Here is a 23,956-nt window from a genome sequence, read left to right as displayed (position 1 = left end):
CACATGTTTGTAAGACAGATAAAAATAAAGGAGTTAGAAAAGCCAGGGGTGGCCTTGAATTATTTATTCAGTTGCCCATGTGTGAGGACACAGGCTGTGGGAGGATCTGAATATGTTTTTTTAAGGAAAACCCTTGTATTCTCTTAGACCACAGATGTGAGGAACAGCAGGAGGACATAAGGATGGCCAGGGGCGAGAGGTTGGCATTGATGGATGTAGTGGAAAACACCAGAGATTTTGCAGGGAAAGAGAATTTTCAAGTAGCTAAACAGCTCAGGGAAACTTTGTACAAGAGGGGAGCTAATATTTCTTGAACATAGAGTGCGTGTGCGAGCACATCACAGATGTCACATTTCTTGAATTCCCCACAAAAGCCAGGTGAAGTGGGCACAATTATGGAAGAAGACTCAGAAGGTGAGAGAGAACCAGAGAGGTGAGATGGCTTGTGCAAGGTCCGGAAGACCAGGGATGGTGGAGCTGAGGACAGAGTGCAGACAACTTGCCAGCAAACTCGTGCTCTTCGTACCAAGCCATCTGTAGGAGTACAAACTCTGAGGGTAGGGAGACTGATCGCTCCATTTCTTTACAGCAATTTATTGAACTTGCGGATCGACTTCCTTTAGCCATAGACTATCGTCTACGTAGCTGTTAACCTTAATTAGACATGTTTCTAAAACGTCAGTTTTAATTTAACATATGATAACTCCGTTATGAAATCTCAGACCGAACAGAATAGCTATTGTATGAGCCTCAAGTACCAACTGACTATAGGTTATTAAAAACATATTGATTGAAGCTGAGGGTACTATGTAATAGAGACATATCTCATTACACAACAATTAACCCTCCAATAGGTTTCCAACAATCAGATGGTATTTATTTAATGGACAATAACTGCTTTATGAAATACAAATTAAATACATACACGGGAAGCTTCATTTACAAAACTTCCATTTTTAAGTGGAACTGAGGCCAAGGCTTGACCAAAAGTCTGATACTTCTCATCGCCACAGAAAAAATAAATAAATCTACAGGCTGCTGGAAAGTCTGTTCTGAAGTGTCACATGACGTTTCCCAAACCCAGCTCTGAGCTCCAGTGAGGGCGGCTGGGGCAGGGGAAGGCGGGGCGGGGGTGGTGGTGTTGGTTTATAGAAGGCCGGGGAGTGCATTTCCTTCCACCATGAATACATTCACCCAGCTGCCAAACAAAGGTTCTAGATTCAGGAACTGTTGGTAGTGGAGAAAACTGGAGCCTAAATTTAATGTGGTACCATGATCTAATATGTATTTATACATACACACACGCAAATGAGAGCTCCTTACCACCTTTCGTGGCTCTTTTGAGGGGAGGGGTAATACCTCCTTCATAATTTAAGTTTTGGAAGGACTTAATGAAAGCACGTGGGGGCCCGAGACAAGACGTTGCAAAATGGGAGTCAGAGCCTGGCTCCCAGCACCACCTGTGGGCTCTTGGTCAAATTTCTTAGTGTCTTCCACTTTAATTCATGCCTCACCCGGCAAATGAGGAAGATGATTCCCCTAGTTTTTTTTTTTTTTTTAAGGTTTTATTTATTTATTTGAGTGAGAGAGAAAGCACACATGCAAACGAAGGGAGGGGAAGAGGAGGGAGAGGGAGAGAATTCCAAGCAGACTCCACACTGACTGTAGAGCCCAATGTGGGGCTCAATCTTGTAACCCTGAGATCATGACCTGAGCTGAATGAAACCAGGAGTCAGATGTCCAACCTACTGAGCCAACCAGATATTCCTTGATGATTCCTCTTTCATAGTTATCTCTATTCTCCATATAAAGCCTTAATATGGAATATGGCTTAGAGGAAGGACTTGATAAATGGCAACAGCCATAACCACAGAGAATGATTAGTTAGTCATTACCTGGTTATTCCTTTCACCATCATCAATGGTATATCATCAGTGTTGGACAAAACGCCAAGAAGGGTTGGGATGGGGGTAGTACACTAAGAAGCCCTAAATTACAGGCAAGTGTAGATGTCGTCATCCTAATCTGTTTTCCTGACTCTTCAGAATCTGTTTCCCTTAAAGCTTGAGCTCCTCAGGGGGTGTCAATGCTGAAAGACACCACAAGAGACCAATGGATTCAGGTCCCCTGAGGCATTATTAGACCCACTTTCCTGCCAGAGAGGACCAGTTAAGGAGCAAAAGTGACTTGCCCAAGGTAACACGGTTAATAAGTGAAAGACAGGGGAGCAGAACTCCCATGCCTCAGTTTATCATCCCTGATCTTCTAGAAATCCTACCCTCCATTCTACAACAAAGTACTAGGCACAAAGATTTTGGTGATATGTATTCATATATTCAAGTCTATTCAAGTACATGTATTCACATATGATGTATGAATACGTACATATACACACATGTGCACCTTCATATATAATATAGATTACACATCTATCACAATTGCGCATTGACCAGAGGCAATTTCAGCTCTCGAGCTCATGGAGATGAGGCCAGCACCTCTCTCCCAGAAGACAGAGGCAATAAGTCTCCAGGTGTTTCATAATAAAATAAAGCTAAATATCCATTCATTGAAAGCATGCATCTTTACTTACTAATTCCAATAAGTACTCTTTCATTTATCCCCTGACTCCCAAATTTACCACGTGTCTCTACCAACCAGTCATGGCTAGGTGTTAGGGGCTCCAGATGAACAAGAATGGGGACGAAGAAAACAGCTTCCCTTTGGAATTTCTCCTCTTCTCGGCAGGAGAGAGAGGGATCAACACTGCACAGGCCACACTCACCTTTCAAAGAAGTGGCCATCGATGGGAGGAAACCACTCCAGCGTCACGGAGTCGCTCGTGTGGCCCACGATCTGGGGGGCCAGGGCGACAGGCGCCGGCTTCCTGGAGGGCTGCCAGCTCTGGTAGACCAGGTCCAGGTAACAGTGCATTCTGGCGACTTGATTGGGCGTGAAGGAGTCTGTGCAGTCGTCATCTGCAAGTGGGTAGAGGGAGAGATAAGAACCCACTGCTGCATGATGTCTCCCAGGGGGCCAGCCAGCCAGCACCGCAGCCCTTGCCAATGCAGAGCTGGCCTCTTCCAGTGCTCAAGAGCTAATGGTCTGTGAAAAAATGAGTGCAGTCATCACTTCTGGAGACAGGTAAGAGGGAACAGGAGGAAGGGGAGGGTGGATGGGATGGGGCAGCGCAGAGGTCACAATTAAGGACAAGGGCCAGACAAATGGCTTTCCACAGGCCCCCCAATCCCTGGTCAGTAAGCCATGCATTCCCTTATTCTGTCCCTCCCTCAATAGTCACCCCAAATCTCCCATTCATTCATTCCTTTACATTCATTCATTCATTCATTCATTCATTCATTCATTCGTTCCTTTGTTCAGTCACTCCCTCACTCCTTCACATTCACTCATTTGCTCGTTCGTTCATTCCACTGTCCACGGAGGCGGTGATACTGTCCTTCAAACTAACCCCTGAGCATCTATCCCATATTCTTTGCTCTGGGCCAAAGGCCGCAGAAAGATGAAATTTAAAAAGGGCCCTGCCCTCGAGGAGCGACCAGTCTAGCTAGAGAGTGAAGGCGAGTCTCTTATATGAGCCAAGGTTATCAGAAGACAGTGAGAGTCTGTGATGCTGACCGCTGATGGCCAAGACACAGCACCGTGGGCAAAGACAGGGACCCAGGGAGGCTCCTGAAGAAGGAGGTACTTGAGGTCAACCAGACCGCATGGCTAAGATGGGGAGAGGAAGGTCAGGCAGGGCAGGAGAGGGAGCTGCAGGCCCGCAGGGACATGGTGTCCTTCACAGGGAGCACAGCCAGAGAGGCAGGAGGCCCAGGAACAATCCAGGCTCAGTGTCCATGCTGGGATCGAGGACAGTACTGTCACTTGCCTACTCACTGAGTGCTTAGTATCAGCCAGGCGTGGTGCCCTGTGCTTTGGACATATTTGACATTCCCACTGTTTGGGGAGTAAATACGATGGTTTACTCCATTTTGCAGAGAAGGGAATGAAGACTGAGAGAGGCCAAACAACTTTTTTATGATCACAATGCCAGGGATACATGTGAGGTTTGAACCCAGGCATTCTGGACTCCAAGAGCATATTTCTAATCAACATGAGAACTTCTTTCTGTGCCTAAGTGAGACCCTGTATGGGAAAAGGATCCTGCAGGTGCTTGATAAATAGAATGTGAGCCCAAGTCTGAGTGGGCTGGAATACAATCTCTTAAATGTCTTTAGATTGAATGACCTTCGGCCCTACTCTCTTTTCTACCATGTGGGCTGAAGACTGTCTGAGACTCACTTCCCAAGGAAGGAGGCTGCCTCCTGTCTACCCCTCCAACAGCTTCATTCGGCTGCCCTGGAGGCAGAACAAGGCACTGTTTTGGGTAGGTTTCCAAAAATATCACTTCCCAGAGGTGTCTGCCTGGTTGGGGTTTCCGCAGCTGGGCCCCAGACGGAGGAGCACGGGGCTCACCAGATCTTAAAATAAACCCACCCCTGGGAATCCTGCAGCATAAACTCACTTCGCCTTATCAAACAAACAGAAAATCAGTTTGAGCAGGTGCTGGGTAGCTAGATGGACCTTGAGAATCCAGCCTGGGGAAGGGACAGGAGTAAAAGGAGGTTATACACAGATGTTCCTTCTGATTCCCTTAGTAATTTTTGTAGGCTGGCCCCTTGTCCAGCACCCTGGGCACATCTTTCATAGGTCTGGACAAAGTGGAAGAGCCAAATGTCCCTTAACAAGTCCCCTTGGTCACGTGCATCTCTCTCAGGTCCACATGCAGCCATCTAACTCCTTGGATAACAAACATTCTATGGCTCCCATTGCCTGGAGAATAGAGTCCAAACGTCTAGCCTAAGAAGGGGCAGCCCGTCGGGTAAGTTCTTCTTTGTTCCTGGGAACTTTGCATTCTTAGTGCAAAAAAGTACCCCTGGGAAAGCCACTGAACAGGTCAGAGGCAGGGGAAGAGACAATGGCTAATAAATATGGCTAAAGAGTTAGACCAATGTGTGAGGGATGCAGAGTCGAGTGGACAAGTGAATTCATGCCTTCAGGGCCTCTGTCTTCCCACTGTAGATGGAGATGATGAGGACACTGAGAATGCTCCCCTCAGAACTCAGCTGAAGGTTAGGGGCAGTAGTGCACAAAGAACCATGATAATGCTCAGTCAAGACTCACTGCCTCAGGACCAGGACAGCGCCTGCATGTGTGTGTGTGTGCATGCGTGTGTGTGAGAGAGAGAGAGAGAGAGAGAGAACCAGAAGCAGGAAAAAAAAAATAACCGGAATGTAAAATATTCATTCTCTTTGATTGAGCAGTAGCACACTCAGGAATTCAAAAGACAGATACTCATGAACAAATATGGGGAAAATAGAGGTATGAGGATATTTTTGAAGCATCATTTATAATGGTAAAAATATCAGAAATAGGGGCGCTTGGGTGGCTCAGTGGGTTAAGCCTCTGCCTTCGGCTCAGGTCATGATCTCAGGGTCCTGGGATCGAGCCCTGCATCGGGCTCTCTGCTCAGCAGGGAGCCTGCTTCCCTTCCTCTCTCTCTGCCTGCCTCTCTGCCTGCCTGTGATTTCTGTCTGTCAAATAAATAAATACAATCTTTTAAAAAATATCAGAAATAACACATCCGTTTATTAAGAGGGGAATGGCCATGTATGTTAAGGCACAGCACCGAAGAGAATACTAATCAGTCATTTCCAAAAGAAGGAAGTAACTCAAACTCAGGTCCTGCAGGTACAATTGGGGACATTTAATCAACCCCCTCCATGGAGCTGCTTGTGGGGACTCGGTGAGCTGGAGCACACCGAGTATTTATCAAGACGAATGGAGGAGGAAACCAGCATTCTCCCCACTCATTCACTCTGGTTTGTTTGTTTCTTTCTTTCCCCCAAGAAGTGCATTTCTCCCTTTGCCACTTAAAAATTAGCCATTTCTACATTTTTCAATAAAAAGGAGTATGAAAAACAGATAGGTGACGGAACTTGGTAAGGGAACAGAAATGTATCTAAACTTGAGCACAGAAGTCCGTGAACGTCTGTCCCAACGTGCGTCGCTTAAAGACTCAGCTGCTCTCAGAGCCCTGGGGGGAGGGGCCAAAGGGTTTCCATTTATCACAAACTCTCTGTCTCAATTAGCTCATGTCTAGAGTCAGCCCCTCTTGGCTTCCTGCCTCCACATGTTTCCCCTCCTGACATCTGAGCTCCAGGACCAACCAGCCTCTCTTGTTCTTCGGTTCCAATCCTAGCCCTCAGCAGGGAGGACTTTGGGGATCTCATCACTGGGGAAGCCTGCACCAGCCCCATGCTTTCGGGGCCCTGCCCTGAGTTTGCTAACTGAACTTGGTTCTCTAGAACACGTTCCCCTCTGGAGTATGGTAACCACAGAGCACAGAGGGTCAGGCCAGGGGGTCGGGCCAGGGCCAGCACTGCCGTGTACTGTGGAACCGGGAGCACGATGCTGTCCCCCCCAGCCAGCCTCGTTTTCACACACGGTAACACAGGGAACAGTGATGTAACCATCTCCTAAAGCTAATAAGGGCATTTAACAAGCAAACCCGTTTCCAGTGTAGGGATGATGGAGCTGCCCTTTTTAAGAGCCCGTGCCTTTTTGGTTTTTATCAAATAATGATAGTGATACTGATAATAATAGCAATAAATGATTATTCACTGTAAAACATGTGGAATATGTCCAAAATGTTACAAAGAAATAAACATCCCCCTAAACTCATTCCCTAGAGATAATACAATGAGTATTTAGCATATAGAGCTATGTGTGTATGTGTATTTTGCATGTGAATATTTATAATTCTCATGATCAGAAACACATTTACACCACATATATACATACATTTATATATATACATACACACACACGTATATATGCCAGGTCTTACACTATACAAGGCTCTGTGACCATGTTCACATTAAAGAGTTAACAATTACTCCTAGGAATGATCACTTACGGAGCACTAGTTATGGTACCAAGGACAGTTCTAAGTCCTTTATCTGCGTGAGTACACCTGCTATCACGCAAAGTTGGTGTGATGACTCTCCATGGGATGCAGGAAGCCTGAGAGGCCTGGAGAGGCACCTCACCTCCCATCAAAGGCTAACGCACGGAGGATTCACATTCGGTGCCACGCACCCAAACTTCGTGCTCTGTGCCACTGTGCCCCTCAGCTCTGTTTACTCCTCTCTTTCATCTTCTGCATTATCATTAGTGGCCACACAACATTCTATCATATGGGTGCCTTGTGATTTATTTCAACAATCCATGCTCATTGGACTTGCAAGCAGTTTCTAATTTTTCACACATATAAGCATTTTTTCTTCATGCCTGGCAGAGAGTAAATACCTAATTGATATTTTGACAATGAACATTGTTAAAAACATCCTCAGGATTGAGTCCTGAAACAAGTGCATGGATTTCCTTCCCTCGGATACGTTCCTAAGAGCTGGGATTGCACGGTCGAAGCAGATGTGTATTTGGAAAGACCCCGACGTGTAGAACAATGGTAACCAGACACTTGCCCCTGTGGGCTGGCCAAGGCCTGGTTTTCGTACTCTTGAGGAAGCCCTGACTAGAGGGTGGCCTGTCATCTTCAGGAAGGAGAGTCTGGGCTTCTGCTTTTCATCTGCCTGGGGCTTATCCAGTGGCTCAAGGTGACCCTACACACCTGGGGCTGAATGCCGTCACCTGCCCAGTGTTTGCTGGAGCTGAGCACTGGGGACCCTCCCCACCTGCCTTAGCATCAGAGAGAGAGAGAGAGAGAAAGAGAGAGAGCCAGATTGTTCACCGATCAATAGCACAGGCTCTGCAGTGAAATAGGCTTACCTTTTCCTTGTGTGACCCTGGGCAAGTAGCCTAAGCTACATGAAACCACACTTTCTGCATCTGTAAAATGGGTTCAGTAAGAATAGTCCTTACCTCAGTGGGTCACTTTGAGGATTCTACAAGAGAAGCCTATGAAGTGTTTCCTGCAGTGTGTGCTGTATCCCAGGCAATTGATAACAACTGTAGACCTGTGCTGACCACTATGGCAGCCACCAGCCAGGTGGGGTTATTTCAGTTTGAACTAATTAAAGTTACTAAAGATGAACAATTCAACTCCTCAGTCTCACTAGCCATACTCGAAGCACTCACAGGCCACATCAGGCCAGTGGTGATCACACCGGGCACCACGGACACGGGACATGCCCATCTCTGCGGAAAGTTATACCGGACGGCACTGCTCTAGACTCTTCACTCCGCGAGTGGCCAGGCCCGAGGAAGAAGCACCCAGGAAGGAAGGACGGAAGGAACTCCGAGCAGCTGACCCAGCAGGGTCTCCACCCTCTGCCCTTGACCACACAGCCCCTGTGCATAGCTCTTCCCGGTCCTGAGAACCCCATCCTCTTCTGCATTTTGAATTTCATCCAGCTGCTTTTGTCACCTCATCTATCAGAGATCCTAAGGAAAACAAACATTTCAAAGCTCGTGGTCGCCTTGAATATGCTTTTGCGGGTGTAAGTTTGTTATCGTAGCTCAGTGAATTAGTTCTGCTGTTAATGGGTCACTGAGCTGAGGGGTTCCTTTAAAAAAACAACAGTAAATCAATCACCCTTTAGATCTGTACAAAGGGGAACAAAAAAAAAAGATTTAGTTTATGGGGGTCTGGTAGCTAGTGGCAGCTCCGAGGCCCCTAAGCGTCCGGCAACCTTCCAAATTCATGCTATTGTTTATTTTCCATGTGCGTTGAGCTGGCCAAGGAAAGGTGCTACAGAAATGGAACGTAAGCAGGGCTGTGTGAGGGGACAGGGCACCGGATGTGGGATGTCGGCTTGGCTGGGAATGGGAATCCAGTGGGAAATCTGCTTTTGAGGAAATACCCAGCACTGTGGTCTTTTTAAAAGACCTAAACCTGACGACCCCTTTCTGGTGCCAAGGTTGGGCCGTTGACCCTTTTGGAGACCTTAGGTTTGAACAGTAGGAGCCTTAAACTGTAGAGGCCCCCAGAGGTCATCAGCCTACATGGGAAAGCAGGAAGTCCTACTGGGGATTATCAAATTCACTGGGTTTCAGCAGTAAAATCCTCTTTTCAAAAGTGATCTGAGATGGTTAAAATTAACAAGTCAGGAAACAACAGATGCTGGCGAGGATGTGGAGAAAGGGGAACCCTCCTACACTGTTGGTGGGAATGCATGCTGGTGCAGTCACTCTGGAAAACAGCATGGAGGTTCCTCAAAAAGTTGAAAATAGAGCTACCCTACGACCCAGCAATCGTACTACTGGGTATTTACCCTAAAGACACAAATGTAGTGATCTGAAGGGGAACATGCACCCGAATGTTTATAGCAGCAATTTCCACAATAGCCAAACTATGGAAAGAACCTAGATGTCCATCAACAGATGAACGGATAAAGAAGATGTGGTATATATACACGATGAAATACTATGCAGCCATCAAAAGAAACACAATCTTGCCATTTGCAACAACGTGGATGGAGCTAGAGGGTATTATCCTAAGTGAAATAAGTCAATTAGAGAAAGACAATTATCGTATCATCTCTCTGATATAAGGAATTTGAGATGTAGGGTAGGGGGTCGTGGGGGGAAAAATGAAACAAGATAGGATCGGGAGGGAGACAAACTATAAGAGACTCTTATCTCATGAAACAAATTGAGGGTTGCTGGAGGGTAGGGGGGTAGGAATAGGGTGGCTGGGTTATGGACATTGGGGAGGGTATGTGCTATGGTGAGTGCTGTGAAGTGTGTAAGCCTGATGATTCACAGACCTGTACCCCTGAAACAAATAATATATGTTAATTAAAAACCTGTGGTCTGAGGCCAAAGTCAAAGAAGAAATGGAAAACTGTGGGAAGAGGGCTTTCCTAGTTCAAGCAGAGATGGAGACTTAGAGCCCCACACAGGAGTAGAAGAAAAAAAGTGCTTGGAGTCAGATGTGTGATCTGGGGCAAATGACTTGAGTGAGTCATGGTACTGCCATCTGTAAAATGGGGACACTTTCTACCCTACAGATCTGCTGTGAGTTGAATGAGATAGTGTATATTAATGTCCTTTAGGAACCATAAACTTTTATACAAGGAGAAATATTACTATTGATAAGAATCACCTTTTTACATCTTTATGAGAATTTATTTTCTTCCCTCCTGCCTCCATCCCTCCATTTCTTCTCAACAAACACTCACTGAGCTCTGTGCTAGGAGCTAGGTGCTAGAAATATAGTGATTCATTAGAGACAATCTCTGCTTTCACAGAACTCACTTGCTTTTGTAGGGGCAAGAGACACCTATATCGAATATTATAATAGAATTCGATGTTGGGCTAACATGTGCAATTTGTGGATTGGGTCCTACACTGGGGTTCTTGGTCTAAAAGGCCAGTGGTGAAGGCTGAGATGCCTTAGAAAAGGATGCCTTGTTTTAACTTTCCAAATATGCTCTAAGGCTAGAAGTGGCCTTGATATATTCTAAAAGAAGTACAGGACATCCTTGAACCCAAAGCATGAGTCCTTAATGTTATTACCGATGGTATAAAAAAGGGCTTTGACAGGATATATGCAGTTAGGAAAAGAATGCACCCCTCTCACATAATTTTGTATTTGCAAAACCAAAAGCATTCTATTTTTTTGATAATAAAAGAGTAAAGGAGAGTATAATAACTTTATATTTAAGAAAAAGTTGCAGTTAAAAATAAAATAGAAAAGATAAAGAAAAAGTTGCAGTAACCACCAGCTTAGAAAAATACAACTGCAAAATTAGAGGAAACTTCTCTAAGATTCCTTGGATCCAAAGATTCCATTTTCTTGAGTGAAGGGAGACCCAGAGACAAGGTGTAACTGACCCAAAGGCACTGGGTTACCCAGTGGTAGATCTAGAACTTCGACGTAGGTCTCCTGACCTCGGGCTCCAGTCGGCACCTTCAAGTGTGTCTTTCTGAGGAGATGTCAGATACAACAGCTCCCATGAAGCCCTGAGATCTCACACAAGGACTGTCACATCCTGATTATCTGGGATGAGGGACAATTGGGATGAAGAAGTCTTAGAAAAAGAAAGCAGCCTTCCCAAGGCTCCTCTGAGCCAGGACCGGAGCCCGTGCGGGACACCCAGCCACGTTCGCCCTGCCGGGCGGGGGACCCCTACCTGCGTAGCTCATGAAGTTGTTGTAAGGGGTGTTGAAGAAGCTACGGAAGCCACAGGTGTCATTCCCTGGTCCCGGATCACCGCAGAACTTGTGTTTTGGGGCTGGGTTGGTATCGCTGCAGAGGTCTCCCGTCTCAAAGGAGGGTTCCGTCTCCATGCAGGGATCACTACAAGACTGGATCTCTGAGATGCCTCGAAAGATGTGGTAGAGGCCCAGGCTGTGCCCGATCTCATGGATCATGGTGTGGGTGTGCCCAGGAATGCCGTAGAAAGACGGATTCAAGACAATGCCACCTGCAAGGGAAAACCAGAGCCGTAAGCAAGTGGGGACACTCTGCTTCCTGCTGCAGAAATCCCCCAATCACAGGCAAATGGGGTGCTGCCCCAGGTAACCACAGGCTTCTCCACCCTGGGTCTCTACTGCTCTGAGATCTGTTAGGACTTGTGATACGCAGCACTGATTGGGTAGGAAGGAGTCTCAAGAGTCATTCCGGGCAATCCCTTCCTTTTTCAGATGAAAACCCTACTGCCTGAAGAACCAAGGCAACCTGACTGAGCTGATCTCAAAGTACTTTACAAACAGGCATGATTTCTGGGCTGGGGGACATTTTTGCTGCCACCCTGTCCTTCAATAGTAAGGCATACCCTGGTTTACAAACACTCTGCACTGTCTAGTCCAACCGAAGCCCACAAGGTCAGATACCTTGGTGCCAGTCCTCATTCTGCCCTCCCCAACGTTAGGATGTTGAGTGAGCTGACTACCATCCCTGAACCCCACTTCTTCATCTAGCCCTCATGGAGGCCATCATCCTGTTGAGCTCCTCATTATGATGGTGTCATTACATCCAACGTCTTGCGGGTGCTTAGCATGTGTCCTCGGGCTCGGTGCTTGGTGCTTTTTGTGTATGATCACACTTCCTCAATTCACAACCCAATAGCAGAGACACTGAATCCCAGACAAGTAAAGTGACAGGCTCATGATCGGGAGTTCGGAAAGTGGCAAGCTGGGATTTGAACCCAAGATCCTTAGTTTCCGGAGCCAGGCCTCTTAATGACTTCTACTACGAGTGCCAATCACAGGGCCTGGAAGGTGGCATCTCATTATAAGTGTGTTGAATCTTTGCTGAACGTTAACCCAACGAAAGCCATTTTCTGAGGTCCGCCTGAGCACATGTAAGCAGCCTTGCCTAGCTTCACAGTTAGCAGGTGCCTTAGTCATGACTCCAAGTGGGTCAGAGGATATCTAACTGCTCAGGAGTCGAAGAGTGTCCTGAGAATAAGCAGCATGACCATCACCTGGAAAAGATTAAAAATGCACTCCCGGGCCCTACCGCAGACCTACAGAATCAGCCTCTGTGCTCTAACAAGGGCCCCAGATGACTCTTCTGTACATTCTAGTTGGAGAGGCCATGGTCTACCCCACATGTCTTCAGTGACTGTGCATGGCTTAGCCTAGGGAGATGGATGGAACAGATTTCAGCAGAATCACTGGATGGCATTTTTCACGTTCATGTGAGGCACTGGAGAAACGCATATAGGCTGGGAGGGAGACATGTAAACTTTAAAATCCGAATGTGTTTAAGAGAAGGTTAACATTCAGGTCTGAACACTCTGCAAGCTGCGATTTTAAGCGCGGAGCAGGGTCTTCTAGAGAATGGTGATAAGGCAGGGCCTTGTTGATTTGAACCGGCAGGCGTGGGGGCAGTTTTATCTTGGGTTGAACCGCCGGGAGGTGAGCTTGCTCAGTAGTCATGGGGCTCACGGAGTCTATTAATTCTGAACTGCTCAGAGCCTCCTAGCACAGAGATAAAGACGTATGAGAGGGTGTGGGGGGGTGTGTGTGTGCACACGCACGTGTGTGAGAAGGGGCAGGCAGAGAGGCAGGGAGGAAGAGAAACTGAGACAGGAAATCTCTCTCAATTATTTTCTGTCAGTCATAATATGAAACATAATCCCCTTCCCACCCAAGGCTTTTTCCAGAGATCATGGCATCATGGCAGGAAGAGAGGGTAAAAATATCTGTATGGTTCTAATAAGTTAGGTTTGATTGGGGTTAGTGTGGAGAAATTGCTTCTGGCCAACATGTCTCGGGATAAGGAGATGGCAGGCTGGGGGCTGGGGGCCTGGGGCAGTGAGCCTGACATCGGGTGCAACCCTCACTCGGCTTGACCCCGGCTGTGTGATCTTGGAAAAGTGACTCTGCGTCTCTGGTGAGCTCTAAAATAAATAGCTACGACAGTGCCAGTGATTCTGTTTCTCCAGGAGGCTTCAATGTGGAGGTGCCGGGCAGGGGGATGGGGAGGTGCGGGACCCCACAGGTATTTCCAGGGATAATGACGGGATTGTAGACTTAATGTCCGGGCCAGCTTGGTTCGTTTTACCTCATCCCCTCCCGACTCACCCCTCTGCACGGAGCCACAGCACAGCGCCCGAGTCTTGTTTCACTGCTTCTCTTAAAAGGTGAAATAGCTGCAGCCTGACATCATTCTGCAACACTATAACCTGCTGCGGATTTATGGCCTTCTGTATTCCTGGCCCTGAGCCAGCCTCGGAAATTCACGGAATCATCAGGAGTATTTTTCTCTAACATTAGACGCCTTCTAAGAGTCTGATCAAGAGCCTTTCCGTTGCTTTTCCAACAGGACAGCATTTCAGTGCTGAGAACCGTCTTTGGAGACCATCTAGTCTAACCTGTTCACTTAAAATCTGAGCAAATGGGGGGGGGGCGGGGAAGGACACTTGCCTAAGGCCATACGGCCAAGCAGAATCACAGCTGAGAACAAACATGGGTATCGCTCTGGGCCAGCAGGACTCCCATACGTCATACCAGGCACGTGACAGAAACAAATCGTCTACGTTCAAGTGTGTCTAAATTGCATGTTCTTTTCTGCCCAACCTCTGTCTGTCTGTCTGTCTTTCTATACGTCCATCAACTATCTCAGGGTTTCTCTACCTCCGCATGACTGACATTTTGGACTGGATAATTCTTACTAGACCCGTAGACTGAGCAGCATCGCTGTCCTCTACCCACTAGATGCCAGTAGCATTCCCCCATTTGTAACAGCCAGAACCATCTCCAGACATGGCCAGATGTCTCCTAGGGGATAAAATTCCCCTAGTTGGGAACTACTAAAGATTGCTCTTTCTCTCCAGTTCTGTTTACACAACAACAACACACCTGCGCACGTTCACTCATGCGTGCACACACACACACCCACACCATATTTTGGTTTCATTCTCTTAAAACCAAGTGGAAAAGGAGAGCAGTCTAGTGGGAACTAACTCTAGAGTTTGAGGTCTCCGTCCTGTGAAGCCGCAGAGTCCTTCATTTCCAAAATACCGCCATTTGAAATGGTGACTGGACCTGGGCCGTACCACTGGGGGAGCAGCGGGCCTCGGGAAACACTGAGAACTGTCTCTCTCCGGAGCCCTAACCTCCCCAGATGAAGATGCTTGACTGGCAAGGCATCGCTCTCCACTGGTATAAACACCGAGAACATTCTGTCAAAGGAGAAAAAGGTTGAGTACATTGTAGTGCCCTCACTCAATGGGATATTGTGTGGTAATTGAAAACATCACCTATAGAGAGATGGAAATAACTCAGAAGGATGCTTTTTTTCTTGTGATATTAAGTGAAAGAGTTGGATGGGAAGTGATTAGGAAGACTGTTACCAGTCTTCCTAACGTAGGTAGCATAATATGAAGTAAAAAAAAAAAAAAAATATATATATATATATATATATATATATAAAATTTTATCTATGCTGTGATTTCAAATATGCACAAGTTACAGAAACACACATGCATATACAGACATGTGCTGGAAGAGAGCATGGAAAAATGAAAATTAAAGAGCTACGCTGTTTACTTCAGGGCCTGGTTCAGAAACTATTGTCTTTTCTGACTCTTGGTGATGGGTTCCTATAAACATATGTCTGGTTTATGGATATGAATACTTCGGATGTAAGAAGAGTTCCTGGTTGTGTTGGTGGACCACGGAGGAACAAGGAGTTCTTAGCAAGCTCACTCCCTCTCTCTGTCTCTTTGGTATCCCTCAAGCCAAGCTCTGACTGGCTGTGTCAGTTCCCTGTGGTTGCCAGGCTGGGAAGACATCAGCATGCACTAAGAGGCAAGGGGTAAAAGAAGAAAGCTATCAAGGGACACAGCTGGAGACTTGAACTCCAAATGGGGCCCAGCCACGGACTTGTGTGTGACCTTGGAGATAAGCCCTGCTCCTTCTGTGGATCTCAGTTTCCCCACTGGCAAAACAGGGTTAATGATACCATGTTATTTTCTTCAGAGAAATGCCTGGTGGTTGAGATGAGATAAGAAATGCTAAGGGGTTCTGTACTCAAAAAAGCAATGAAGAGATCGTTGGCCATCACCATTGTCAAGGTCATGATCACCACCACCATTATCATCGTCACTAAAGTTAATCCTGTGCTAATCCAATTTCCTCCTGAAGAAGTTTCTAATTCTCACCTAAGTGCATTAGGGCCTCCTTGTCCCATGGCCAAGTTGCTACTCCTGCCAATTCCTCCTCCGAGGAGTTTGCAAAGAAGATATTAAGGTGTGTTGATCCATCCAGTCTAAGAATGTTCTTCAGTTCATTAACATCCAAGTATGCTCTGTAACAGAAAAAGAACCTTGGCTGTCATCACCATCCAGAAAAGGTACTATTCAAATAACAGCTATTCCCCCAAGTGATTAAGAGCTACTGTGTGCCACGCACTTTGCTAAACACTTTATACACATCACCTCAATGACTTCCCCCAACAGTATATAAGGTAAGTGGAGATGATCCCATTTTACAGCTAAGAAAATCAAGTCCTTGTAAGTTGAAGAGACATAACAAGATTCCTCAGCTTATAAATAGCAGAGTTCAGTTCACGGCCTACATTTACTTAAAGTCAACATCTTTGCCCTTAAGGACTCTGCTGTCTTGCCTGGTGATGAGGCTACATAATGAGGGTACAAATCAAGAACGCCAACCATGGAAAAGACAACGTGTATTCTAGTCTTGGCTCCTTCTCTATTTCACTCATTCACTATGGGAGGCAAATACAGAGCTGCACTAGAGGCCTGCCCTGCGTCTCTGTACCAACCCTGCAGAGACACATTATTGCTGTTTTCAGGATAAGGAAACTGTGGCCCACGTGTGATTAAACAGGTTGCCCAAAGTTGTGGAACAGGGTTTCAAGGCCAATTCTGTCTACCTTGGAAACCTATGCTCTTGTCACCAGGCATCATGCTGCCCTCACACCCAGGTGATTCTGTATTCTGTAAGCCTCTATTTATTTGCCTGGAAAATGGACCTAAAATCCCTTAGAGAGGGATGTTGTATTTGGAGTGGCTGCCAGTCTAGAAGGACAGATGAGAAAAGTGAACCAACTCCCCATTATCATCAGCAGCTCCTTAATAGATAGAATGAACGCATGTTGATGACAGGAAGAAATGGTCTTTGGAAAGAGGCTGGGCACATCCTAGGTGCTCAGTAAGTAAGAACTCCTCCTCCATAGAGTATGGCTCCCCTATCAACACTGAAATGCTAAAGTTTTCCATCAGTCACAGGCATATTACTCAACGGATCATTTTCTAAATCAACGGAGGCATTTGGCTCCCCTCTCTTGAGTGTCTCAGCCTCCGTTTTCTGTCTGCTGTCATGTATCCTTGTGAGCAGCTGAAGATCATTTCTTGAGTAAGGTTGGAAATGAATCAATGAATAAAGGAATGAAAACATATATAAACAAGCAAGTAGGCAGCTTGATGTAGCAGGTAAGATGAAGTCTATGAATAATGATATTTATGTTTGATGAGCCCTTCTATGTGGTCCAACTTTATGCGGATGATCTCCTTTAATCTTCCCAACAAGACTGAGGTAGGCAGTATTATGAGACTTATATTCCAGAGGAGGGAAAGGAGACTTAAGCTTCAGACCTCGCTTAGGTCACACAGCGAGTTGGAAGTGGTTTCCTTTTTCATAATACTATCTGTCCATCTGTCTGTAAGGGGTTGACACAGCCCTGGCTGGTAGAACACTTGTGATAGTTCCCTTTTCTTTCCTTCCTGGGGTCTTAGAAGGGCTCCTGTATGTGAAACATAAGTCCAAGGTCCCCAGCATGGCTTCCAATATGCTGCCTCCCTCTCCAGCCCCATCTCTCCCAGCTCCCTCTCCTGAATTTCCCACTGTGGGTTGGGGGCGCCCACCATGATGCGCCATCCATGGTGCCTTCACTTGCGATGTTCCCTCTGTTAGGGACTCTGCTCAGCATTTTGTCCACTGATGAACAAATCCAAAGCCCACGCTGGTACTGCTCCTCAAGGAAGGCTTCCCTGATTCCCATTTCTCGTCTACCTCCTTTGCCCTCTCTACACTCATCCACCTCCCATAAGTACATGTCCTCACACCGTTCCAAATCATCATGACACCTGTCTATGTCCACCACCATCTGTGGCTCCCTGCGGCAGGGAACATGCCTTATCCATTTCTGTTTACCCAGTTCTCAGCATAGGGCTTGCCCCCGGGGCCAGCACTCAGTAGACATTGATGGGGTTGAATTTACACTGGGAAAGAACAAAGCTAAAATATTGGGATCCCAGTCTCCTTTCTATGAGGCCTCAGCTTCCTTGCTAATTCACTGGGATTGGCAGCAGCTACCTGGTGCTACACAGAGCATTCCTACGGGTCACGGGCCCATACCTTTGCTCCAATGGGAATAGATACATAGGAGACCCAGAGAGCCCTCCTCATCCCCTACAGCATCAAGAGCCTATAATTGATCATGTGACCATAATTTTTTCCTGGCTTTTCAAAAAAAAGGTGAACATGAGTGAGAGATACAGACAGGGCCAAGAGAGGTCATAGCTATATCTGGGTTGAACTGAACAATTTCAAGGATGGCCACACGCTCAGATATTGACCCGCAATCGTGCTGCCTCGCTTTCTCTCCCTGGAAATCCTAACCTTCACCTTCTTAGCCTGGAAGCCGCACAAGGAGTTTTGGACAGTCTACTCTGTGATCAGAGAAGGAAAGAGGAAAGAGAAAACCGATATTTTTTTTTTAAGATTTTATTTATTTATTTGACAGAAAGAGATCATAAGCAGGCAGAGAGGCAGGCAGAGAGAGAGAGGAGGAAGCAGGCCCCCCGCTGAGCAGAGAGCCCGATGTGGGGCCCGATCCCTAGGATCATGACCTGAGCCGAAGGCAGAGGCTTTAACCCACTGAGCCATCCAGGCGCCCCAAAACCAACATTTTTTAAGCGCTTGCTGTATGCCAGTCCCCATGCTAGCAAACACCTTTCGTCCCATCTCTGCAGTATTTGAAGTCATGCAACATAGTGGGTTGGAGGACTTGTTCTCAAGCCAGAGTCCTGGGTATGAATCCAGCTCCTCCACCGGATGTGTGGGTCGTCCTGGGCAATTTACTTCACTGCCTGGGCCCCGGTTTCTGTACACACAAAATGATCTATCTCATCGGGTTGCCCGGAGGATTTGGGACGTAATAAAGGAAGTGTAAAGGACCTAGAACAATACCTGGCATGTAGAAAGGCTCAGCTAGCGTTTAGCTATTCCTATCATTCATCCCCATCTCGCAGATGAAGGAACAGGGTTCAGAGATCACATAAATAGTGACAAAGCCAAGCGCAAATCTCGATGTGTCCAATTCTCCCCACAGCCTCTCCCTCATTTCCAGGCTCACGCAGGGCCACGGTGCAAAGGGAAACAATGCGTGGGCGAATGAAAACAAAGAGAAGCCGAGATTTTCTTGGATCAGCCCTTTCCACATTATTTATTTTTTTCTAATTGATTTGTCCATTTCCATCAAGCATTCTCTCAGGCAGAGGACACAGATGTTATTAGACAAAGTCACCTCTCTGCCCTGCTGCTCTAGGCTGAGGAAACCTTCGTGAGAGGAAGCGATGGGGTGAGGTGGGGCAGGGGAGACATTTTAATTGGTTGTTTATTCACTTGTAATTGCAGAAGCCCATCTTTTCAAGGGGTGGTACTCATCCTGGCCCAAGGCAGACATGTGGGATGTTGGAGCCTCTCCCTTGCTTGTATGTGGGTTTTTTTTCACACTTTGAGAAGCCTCCATTTCCCCCAAGAGGAAGAATCCAGGGCAGCCATCCAGGTTTTTGGCCCCCTGGGCCTCTCTTCTCTCCCTCCCTTTTTTGGGGGGGTGGGGGGGACCCACCCAAAGGAAAACAGCTCTGTGGCTAAGAACTTTCCTTCTGTGGGCGGAGGTCTTCCCACCAATTCAGAGCCGAGCTGGGTGTCTCCTGCATGCATCAAGGGGAAGTCTCCCCAGGGGCAGGACTCCATGTGGGTATTTTCTTCTCTTCCTCTGCCTCGAGAATGTTTAATCCCTCCTGTCAACTAATGGTGGTGAAAGCACATAAGGTCAAAAAGAGAAGGCTCAATAGAGTCTGGGGAGACTGGTGAAAACGGAGGGAAAAAGACTTGCTCAGGGCCCCTTGGCTTTCTGTTTTGCCCCTGAGGAAGGTTAGCCTCATGTGTATACTGCAAATTGGTCAAATCTATTAAAAAAAAAATCATTACCCATGCTCTATGAAAATCAATACAAATCAAAATCTCAGTGTGTTATTAATTTAAGTCCCAGTACTACTCATGGTTGGATGGAGAAACCCACATCCACGGGCAAGTTGCTTTACCTCTCTGACAGAAAGACCAGCAGACCAGCAGGATTCAATGGGACAGCTCAGCACAGCCTGCGCACACCGTCCCCTCCAGGCTCTGGCCTCCTTTGTTCTCCTACTGGGAAAAAACCTAAACTGTCTGCTTCTGGGTGGTTCTCGGGGACTCAGCTTCCCACGTATCATCCCCACCACCCAACCTTCTCCCTCCAGCAACCTCCACCTCAAGTTCTGATGGTGTCCTCATCCCTGGGGCCTCTGGGTTCCCCGGATTATGCCCACTCCTTACACACGCCCATTAGTTTCTCTCCTCCGCCTCATGACTTTCCTTCCTGAATCTCTGCCTCTTAAAATGTTATCATCCCTGCAAAGTCCAGTTCACCTCTGCTCCTGACCACTCTGACCTGTAAAATGGGAGGATGACAGTCACCTCTCAGGGGGTCTAGAGGCCACCCAGAGACAGTGCCTCGCTCAGTGCCTGATGGGTAGAAGGCACTCATGGATTAGCACAGGCTATTGTTGTTACATGATCATTATTACACTGCTAGTTATTAGCAGGGCCAAGATCATCATCACCTCTAGCTGACAATGACTTCTCTGTCCTCAGAGGCTCTCCCTTCTTACTCTACTACTCATCACCCTGCCTTGTGTTATCTTCTCATAAGCACCTGTCTTCTCCATCAGGCTATGAGCTTCAAGTAGGTGGGGACCAAGACTTCACATCTCTGTGCTCCCTAAAACTTGAGTGAGAGAGCAAGCGAGCGAGCCAGAGATGGACCACGGGTTAGCAGCCACGGAGTACGACCCACTTAAACTGTGTAACTTCAAAACAAGATGAAGAAGTCCAGGCTCAGGGAAATGAAGTGACTTGCCCAAGGCATTAAAGAAGGGACACAGAAAGGCCTGACAGCAAACCTCCATTTACCAGCCTGTGTGTAGCAGCGCTTTTGCACAAATCAGTCAAGTCGTCTCTTCATTCAGGCGGACACCGTTCCTGTATATGGCTTGAGAGTCAAGCCCAGGAGAGACTCCCCCCCGCTCAGCTGAGCATCCCTGTGCAGAGCCTGCATTGCCTGAGTGTCTGGCCTCTCCCCCTACACTCTGCTGCCCAGTTGGCAGCTCAGAATCCCTAACTGTTTAGTGAGTATGTGAATTAGACCCATGTTTTCCAGTATACGTGCTGCCGAAGTGAGCACAGATCTGTGTTTTCCAAGTCATAGTCTACAGAGGGCTAAATCCACAAGAAGCAGATGCATATTTAAAGGAAAAGAATTTTCGGATTCAAATGGGTTTAGGACACGCTCTGTTAAACAATGTTCAATACATAAGCTTTTTTAATTGCAAGCGTTATCAGAGCCTTTAACATGCAAAATGGGAGTAGAGCAGATAGGGTATGAGTGTTCCCAAACACATGTGACCATAATCCTCCCCACTCCTCCGGACCCTAATCTCTGGCTCTGCCAAAAATCAAATAACAGCACAACTAATAGAGTTTGGGAAATGCTGGGCTAAATTGTCAAATCCCTCCTAACTTAGACCCCCTCCCCAAGCTGCCTTTCAAGAGAGGTGTCTCAGAGTCTCTTTGCTTCCTCCACAAGTGAGCAACAAGTGAGCCCATGCCCCTGGGTCCTACCGTGAAGGTTGTGGGTCCCCTGGAATGTCAGTTGCAGGGAGGCCCAGCCCCAGAGTGCCAAGGCGCCCAGACTTTCCCCCTCTGCCAGAACAGCATTTCAAAGCCATGAGAGCAGCTCTGGAGGGAGATCAAAGCTCTCTCAACTCAACTGTCATTAGAATATTTTCTTTATGCATCTCACTCGCTGCTGAGTGCCAATAACATATTTCCTAAATGCACTGGCCTGAGATGGTACAACTCTGTAATAATCTCAATGAGGGGGCTGTCGGGGCCTGTTTTATTGAAAGGGAAGCAAAAGGGAACTACGTTCAAAACTCAGAGCAACAACAGATCCCTTAAGTGAGATTACGGAAGGCTCGAGTTTTTTCCAGCTCTAGAAACAGAATACACGGGCTCTCCTGTTTTTATAGATGGTCAGTCAGAGGTACATCTCACAGCACACCCAGATCTAGACTGACCAGTGTTTGTCTCTACTCCCACTTAAAGCCAAATGACATGCCCATTGTCGAAGTGAGAGCCAAGGAGATTTTGGAGAAGCGTCCTGCCCAAGTTCCGTCCCCTGGGCTCTTGACAGGTGCAGGCAGGACATGGCGATGGAGCTGACCAGGTGCTGATGCCCTCCACCCAAGGAAGATTTGTCTGAGCTGAACCTGGCTGTGAGTGGGCCACCTCCAAGCCAGAGGCTGGTGAGGGTTCTTTCAGATTAAAGGAAAAGGCAGCAGAGTGCCGTAGAAACATAAATGTCTTTTTTAAAGGGGAAAGAAAAAAATACACACACACACACACACACACACATATATATACATACATACATACATACATACATACATATGACAGCATAATGTTTAAAGAGAGTGACCTAGAGCCGTATTCTACTTGTAATTCATATGGAAGACCGTCTTACATGGTAAGACTCTCTGCTACTTACTTTCATAATTAAATATCCTCGGGGACAGTTCTAGATAGAATTTTTCTGGACTGCAGTCTGCTCTTCATTCAATGATATAAAAGTGGGGGGCACAAGTACATCAATGTTTATGGTACGTGCTTTTGTATTTACCATTTTCTTCTAGAATTACCACACCAAGAAATACTTCACTGTTGTAATCACTGTCTTTATTTTTTGCAAAAAGCCTCATCTTGAGAGAGAGACAGTCTAGGGTTCAAGTCCTATTTCTTCTGCCAAGAAGTGTCTCTGTGACCTTAGGGAAGGGACTCAACCTCTCTGAACCCATCTTCACCTGTAAAATACAGATTATAAAATTCAACCCAGGCAGGAGAATATAAAAACTTAAGGAGGTAACATGTGAGAAAGCAACAAATGAGCCCGACTCACAGAAAGGGCCCGAGAGGTGTGTGATTCTCTTTTTACCTTGCTCATGAAACTGGCCTTCACTCTCTTAGCTCCCAATGCTTGCTGTCTTTCTCCCATCAGGGGACCCTGCTCCCACCATTGGACCAAGGTGCTTCTCTCTTCCACAGGTGGTTGACTTGTTTCTACGACTCACACGGCAAGTCCTGTAGCACTAACCATTTCCAAATTCTGATTGCAGCCTGTCATTCCCGAGGAGGGTCTTAAGTCCCTGAACCACTACTCCAATTTCAGAACACACCAGACCATTTGAAAGTGATTATCAAATACAAAGATCAAAGCCACTCAAGGCAAGTCATTAAAGCAAGGTAAACCTCAGAATGTTTATTGCATCCATATCCTTGTTGCAATTAACAAGCGTCCCCAGAGCTGTGGCCAGTTCTGAACCCTGGATTCTGTGTCTTTATCCCAAGGGTCCTAATGATCTGGACTTTATTCTCTTGCTTAGTTTCACTGTCAGAAATGTCTAAATCTGCCTCGCTTGTAAGAGGAGGCATGGGGAAAAAAAAAATAGAGTGCTTTGGAGAGTTTATTAAATTCTCAGAATCCTGAATGATTGGTTTCCAAAACAGCAGCTCTTGCACAGAAGTCTGACACACGGTCTAAGAAACATGTAACAGCACCAATGAAAGAGCAATTGAAAAATCGATCATTCTTTCATTCACTTACTGAGTAAGTCACTCGTTCAACCCCTCCCCTCCCCTCCCCCTCCCTCCCTGCTTGCCTTCATTTTCCTTCTCTCCCCTCTGCAAATCATTCATTCCGTCGCCTCCTCTTTTGTTCCCCAATCCTTACAGAGATTCTATTATGACCATGCCCTAAGCTGGCAACTGGGCACACAAATATGAAAGCAAAACAGTTTTCACTCTCAAAGGGTTAGCAGTTTGATGAAGGAGATGAGACAAATAACCAGAGGATCACAACAGAATATGATAATACGCATAAAGCCCACCATTTGGGGGAGTTCATGACATACTGGCACTGCTGAAGTACTTTTCAAAATGATCTCTTTGAAGCTTTACAAAAACCCGATGTGTCCAGGAGGAGTGTCCCCAGTTGACAGGGGAAGAAACCAAGACCCAGTGAGGTGATGCCATTTTTCCAAGGTCCCTCTATCTGGTTATGGGTGTGGGAGGCAGG

At 46.7% G+C, this 23,956-nt stretch overlaps 1 protein-coding gene across 1 annotated transcript in view; it reads right to left on the bottom strand.

Annotated features, from left to right (window-relative positions):
- The window catches only part of PAPPA (pappalysin 1), a gene marked incomplete at both ends in the record, with an annotated part of 234,337 nt that overhangs the window by 164,849 nt on the left and 45,532 nt on the right, over positions 1-23,956 (bottom strand). The window contains 3 exons of the mRNA XM_080820674.1: positions 2,783-2,975; positions 11,157-11,450; positions 15,639-15,784. Coding sequence (XP_080676800.1) covers positions 2,783-2,975; positions 11,157-11,450; positions 15,639-15,784 — 633 coding nt within the window. The remainder of the gene's footprint in view (positions 1-2,782; positions 2,976-11,156; positions 11,451-15,638; positions 15,785-23,956) is intronic.

This window comes from Martes martes (assembly GCF_963455335.1).
Source record: "Martes martes genome assembly, chromosome: 12".
Taxonomy (NCBI): Eukaryota; Metazoa; Chordata; class Mammalia; order Carnivora; family Mustelidae; genus Martes; species Martes martes.
This window is presented reverse-complemented; position numbering and strand designations above follow the sequence as displayed.